This window comes from Pterocles gutturalis, unplaced genomic scaffold, assembly GCF_000699245.1.
Source record: "Pterocles gutturalis isolate BGI_N339 unplaced genomic scaffold, ASM69924v1 scaffold40468, whole genome shotgun sequence".
Lineage (NCBI taxonomy): Eukaryota > Metazoa > Chordata > Aves > Pterocliformes > Pteroclidae > Pterocles > Pterocles gutturalis.
In genome coordinates, this window is record NW_010127099.1 from 1 (window position 1) to 5666 (window position 5666).

The 5666-nt window shown below is 53.0% G+C and overlaps 1 protein-coding gene across 1 annotated transcript in view; it reads right to left on the bottom strand.

Moving 5' to 3' along the window:
• Positions 1-5: 5 nt before the first annotated feature.
• LOC104465938 (nuclear receptor coactivator 1-like) overlaps positions 6-5666 on the bottom strand; it is a gene marked incomplete at both ends in the record, with an annotated part of 12258 nt that continues 6597 nt past the window's right edge. Inside the window, 2 exons of the mRNA XM_010079184.1 lie at positions 6-137; positions 5172-5666. Coding sequence (XP_010077486.1) covers positions 6-137; positions 5172-5666 — 627 coding nt within the window. The remainder of the gene's footprint in view (positions 138-5171) is intronic.

The window sequence follows — 5666 nt, forward strand, 5'->3', positions numbered from 1 at the left end:
GCTGCCAGCATCTCGGGTTTGACGGCGACGCCGGTCACGCCGCCCTCGGTTCTCTCCGGCGCGCACAAGCCGGGCAGCTGAGCCGCCTTCTCCAGCGAGGGCAGGAGCTGGTCCAGCTGCTCCAGTTCGGCTGCAAACTAAGGGAAAAAAAAAAAAAAATCACAAGTGGGTGATTGAGCCCAAAGCACAGCGTCGGGGAGACCGAGTGCTGTTTTCACGTGCACGGAGCCCCCCAATGCTGCTCCCCCCTTCCCTTCGCTTGCTGGAGAACCGAGCATCCCGCATGGATGGAGAAGCAGCCGCATCCCTCTGCTGACCCTGGGGGGACAGCCCTTGTCCCCCCTCCCCACACAGGGGTCCCCATCCTCCTGGTCCTCGGCGGCAGCTTCGAGATGCTCTCGCGCTGCAATTAGTGTAATTATTGATGGTATATACAACCTCCAGCTCTTTAAAAGAGGAGATAATTTGCTTTGTTAATACACATATGCTTACGCTGAAATTATAATAATAAAAATAAAGGTCTTTTCTAAGAACCAGAAGTGACTTTTTGGAACAAGCATCCAAAACCGACGCCAGCCTCAGGCATGTCATTACCCTCAATGGGTTCATCAAATATCATTCAGCTTTTCCAGCCTTCGCCACAGCTACGAGTAGAGGAGTAGATGTTTAGCCCGAGGACTCCAATAAATGGGGAAGTTACTGGGAAAGGAATTTGCACCAGTGGCTGTCACAGCGGCGCTGTAAAGCAGCAGGGTGGGATTAAAGGGGCTGAGACAAATGAGCTTTGGCTAAAAAAAAAAAAAATAATCTCAAGGGAAACCAACCGCTTTAAAATCTAAGGATGCATTCTGCTTCCGCAGCGTTAGGGACTGCCTGGCCATTAACAGGGGTAATTAACAGACACCTTGATAGCACTAGGGGAAATCTTGATAGAGGGAATGAAGCTCCAACCTGGAGAAGTTTCTCCCTGAATCCCAGCTGGAAGTGTTTCGTATCTCAGCTGATCTCATTTCATATCTCCGATCCGAAATGGACGGCGAACGGCACAGAGGTCGGAGCATCGCCGGGACAAAGCCCCAGGTCCTCCACCTTGGGATGGACCCTCCACCGACGGCAGCTCCATCCAAACCACCCGCCCCGTCCTGCATCCCAGACCCGCCAGACCCCGCTCACGCTCCCCACCACGGCAAATATTTCCTTCTTGCCCTTCACCACCCTTTTTCCCCCCTTGCCTACAGTCTCACGGAGCACCTGGGTGGATGAATTGGCATTTTTAATGCACACAAGGCACACGCTTGGTTTTCCTTCGCAGTGGCACTAAATGATGTTTAGACGACGCCAATGATGGAAAGCCCACCATGAGCAGCAGGCGTCAACATTACAACTCATAACAGACAAACCAGTTGTCTTCTTTTCCCCCGTATCCTCTCCATCAAATCCTAACCCCAGAGCCCCAAGAATCCTCCTAAATTTCCTCCTAATACCCTCCAGGCTCGCAGAGAGAATTAAACGCAGCAAATTCAGCTCCTGCAGCAGAAGTTTGCGTGTCTCAGCTCTTCCAAATATTGTCATTTCTCCACCAAGCAGAATTCCTTTAATGCTCAAGCTCGCCAAACCCAGAGAACAAATGGGAGACACCCACGACAGGGCAGAAATCCATCGCCTCCATCCATCTTCTCCTGCAGGGAGGGCGTTTGGGAGGTGCAGAGGCGTTAAGCAGAGGCAGAACGGGAGCGGTGAAGTTCTTGTGCCGCTCGTTGGGTGCGTGAAGCGGCTGGAGGATGGAGAGGTGGGAACGGAGGACACGTGGTGGGAGCAGCGTGCTCGTCCGCTGTTTTCTGGAGCTCACAAACTTGCACTGGGAACCTTTAATGGTATTTTATTTCTCCTCCACGCCTAGAAAACGCACGGTGCCGGAGGGCTGGAGCAGCTCAGGCCATCCAGTCTTGCTTGGAGAAGACTCACATCTTCACGACCTATTTCTGGCCTCAACTGGGGGAGAAACGCCCATGGTGTGAAGGATGGAGACATGGGGTGGCTCGATATTTCTGAACAGCTTCTCACCCCTGCCCTTCATCCCTTGCCCAGCTGGCTCATAGGATACCCCAGGTGTGAAATCAGCTCAGCGAGGAGGACGGAGATGCTTCCAGGTGGTACCCACCCAGCAAACCTTCAGCCCTGGCTGGACCTTCCCATGGAGCTGAGGCACTTCTCCTCCCAAGCCAGCTGGGCAATGAAATACTTGCACAAATTAAATAATCCCATGATTTTATTGTAAGCTTCAGATATGTTGAATTTTCTGTGGAGCCCTGGCTCCTGGAGGCAGCTATTTCCACAGGGATCTCCAGCACTCTGTCTTCACTTTTTTTTTTTTTTCCTTCTTCTTTTCAAGAAAAGGGTTCTACCCTGCTTGTGAAAACAAGCTGAAACATAAAGAATCAGGAACCACAAAGAAGGTAAAACTTGATTTTTCCTGGAATCCCAGAACAGTTTGGGTGGGAAGGGACCTTTAAAGGCCACCCAGTGCCACCCCCTGCCATGGGCAGGGACACCTCCCACCAGCCCAGGTTGCCCAAAGCCTCATCCAGCCTGGCCTTGAAGACTTCCAATGATGGGACATCCACGATTTCTCTTTGGACCCCACCATCCACGTGCGGTGGAGCCCTTCCACTCGAAGGAAAGTCTCCTCTTTGTCTAGCTGAAGTTCAGCTCATGCCTTGATGCACAAGGATGAAGAATTCTTCCAAAACCATACTTATTCTTTTCCTTTCACTTTTTTAACTCTTTTAACTCCTGTTAGCTCTTTCCCAAGCCCTACCCAAATATTTTTTGTTCTCACCCCATAGACAGGTGGCTCCGAGCAAACCCGGGATGTTAGGAGCAAATTGCTTCAGGCTGAAGGCGAGCTGCAGAGCCCACCCCACAATTCACGTCGCTCTGAATTGATACTTTGATTCTTAAAATAATCACACATGAAAACAAACAAAAATCTAGCAAGTGCTAGATTTTATTTGAAACAGCAGCTCCCCCTCCCCGCGCCGCACCGGAGCAGTCGTAACAGAAAACACATGGAAATGAAACCCTGTCCTTCGCTGCGGAGCGCTGAAGGATTGTTCACTCCTCGGAAAATGCATTTTAAGACTCTACAAACCCTCTCCAGCCTCTTTTATTAACTCCTTGGAAGCACTCCGTACGGTCCAACGTATAATCCTGACGCTCTCCAGCTGCCTGGGGAGGGATACTTGGAACCGAAAAGCCATGAAAGAGCCCAAAAAATGCTCGGCTGCTTCCAACAGCGCAGGAGAGGGGCTTACGAACGCATCCAGGCTCCAGTCCTCCAAGCTCTGCACGTCCGTTTGCGAGGAGAGCCCAATTAGCCAGCACAGCCTCGGTTCGTTAACAGGGTTTTCTGCCCTCTCGGAAGGCTGGAGCACCTGGAACCATCATTGATGGTCTGCAAAGATCTTGGCTGCATCCCTGGCCGGCGAGAGAATCCTGCACGTGGGTATCTGGGAGACAAGGCGAGCAAAGCTCTTCCCATGCCCCAGCGTTTTGCCGAATTTTGGCTACAGCTGCGCTATGCGCTCCCGGCTTTTTGGGGCAGCTCCATCCAAGAGCCCGTGGGATCTTCCAGCGAGATGCTGGACCTTCCGCTGGAGCAGCGTGGGGGGTACCCAGGTCTGTGGCGGGTTCACTGCCCACCTGCAACCTCCCGTGTGCCCCCCAAAAGAAACACGACTTGACTTGGGTCCTTCTCATCTCGAGGGGCGTTAATCGAGATGATGGACCTCAAATGGGAGATGATGGGGGAGGACGTCCCATCCAGCAGGCAGATGACACCAGGAAGGTACATTATAGAAACAGATTGTAGAGTCATGGAATCATGGAACGGTTTGGGTGGGAAGGGACCTTGGAGACCATCCAGTGCCACCCCCTGCCATGGGCAGGGACACCTCCCACCAGCCCAGGTTGCCCAAAGCCTCATCCAGCCTGTCCTCGAAATATGATAGGGCAAAGAGCTGAGCAAATTAATTATCTATTATTAAAACCTCCGAAATTTTTAAAAACCAGCAAAATAGCCTTAGCCACCAAAAAAAGAATTGGAAAACTCCAAAAGAAGAAACATGAGGTGTGAAAAGAGAGGTATGGCTTTGCTGGCTCTCTTGACCACCCACCTACTTAAAATTGTGCTCCATAAATGAGGAGCTCGATTCCCGCTCGCCTGTAGGATAACCGACCACCACTCCCGAGCCAGCGGAGCCCTAAACCTTACAAAGAGCCTTGGTGTGTGTGTGTCACCCGCGGCTCTCCCAGCGCTCTGCTATTCACCCGTCCCTCCGAAAGCCGCGGCGTCGTCCGCCGCAGTCACCAAGCAGGCAATCAGCCCCGCTCTCCATGTCAGCCGCTCGCTGCTCTTTGCTTAAAAAGGATTAAGCAGCCTTATCCGTGTTACCATCTCCCCTGGCTTTCAGAAATAAGAAATCTCTTCTATTCATAGCTGCGTGTAATGAATATTTATACACCCAAATCTCTACGGCAGAGATCTGTCACTGGATTATTCCATTTAATACTTTTAGGATAACTAAAAGGCCCGTATAATTGCTAATCTCAGCCAACAGGAGGGCAAAGGATTGAAAATTCCCTGGGACACCAGCCCTGAATGCGCCCAGAGACACAGTACTAAGAACCTTTTCGCATGGCAACACACACGTGGTCTTCTCCTCACTCAAGCCCACCACCTGCAGCGATGTGCCACGTTTCTTGTTTTTATAAACCTTGGTACAGCTTCTCCCTATCCCACCAGCGCCGTGAAGGTCCTGAGCTACCAAAACATGAAGCATCTGGACAAAGGAGACGGCACCGGTGCTGGAGAAGGTGGTGTCCGCGCTGGAGAAGGTGGCACCAGTGCTGGAGAAGGTGGCACCAGTGCTGGAAAAAGTGGCACCACCACTAGAGAAGGTGTCACTCAGCACTGGAGAAGGTGGCACCAGCACTGGAGATGTTGGCACCACGGCAGAGGACTGCGGCAGCCTCAGGACATCTCCCCACACTTCTCCCAGCCCCACCACCTTGCTGCAAAGGAGCACGCCAGCAGGTTTGGGGGAAACTGCCCAAAAAACCCAACTCATCAAGAGCATCCCACCAGCACGGACATAGATGGGTCAACTCACCTGGCCCTGTGTCTCCAGCTTGACCTCCTCGGTGGCCGGGGGCTTGGGGAGCGGCACCGGGGCTGTGTTGCAGGGCTCCATCTGCTCCGTCTTCTCCACCTTCACCTTCACGTCGTCCAGGGTCAGCGCCGGGGCTGCAGCGAGCTCCTTCTCATCCTTGTCCAGCAGATAGCGCAGGAGCTGATGGTCTTTGACATCTTTTTTCTTCAGCGCATCCGGCTCCAGTTTGATGTCCGGGGTTCCCGGGAGCTGGCTCTGAGCCGTGGGGGTGGTGGCAGGGTTGGGGGTGTTCTCCTTCTTCTCGTGCTCCATGGCCAAGGTGGTAATGTCGGAAGGGCTGCCCTCCTGAAGGAGTCTATGCAAAATCTTGTGCCGCTCGGTCAGCGAGCTGTGGGAGGAAGGGCAGGTGCTGCTGGGAGGGTTGCTGGATGCCAAGGCACCGGCGGTGCCCGCGCAGGCTAACGAATCCTTGCAGCTCGTGTCCGCGTCGGCGTG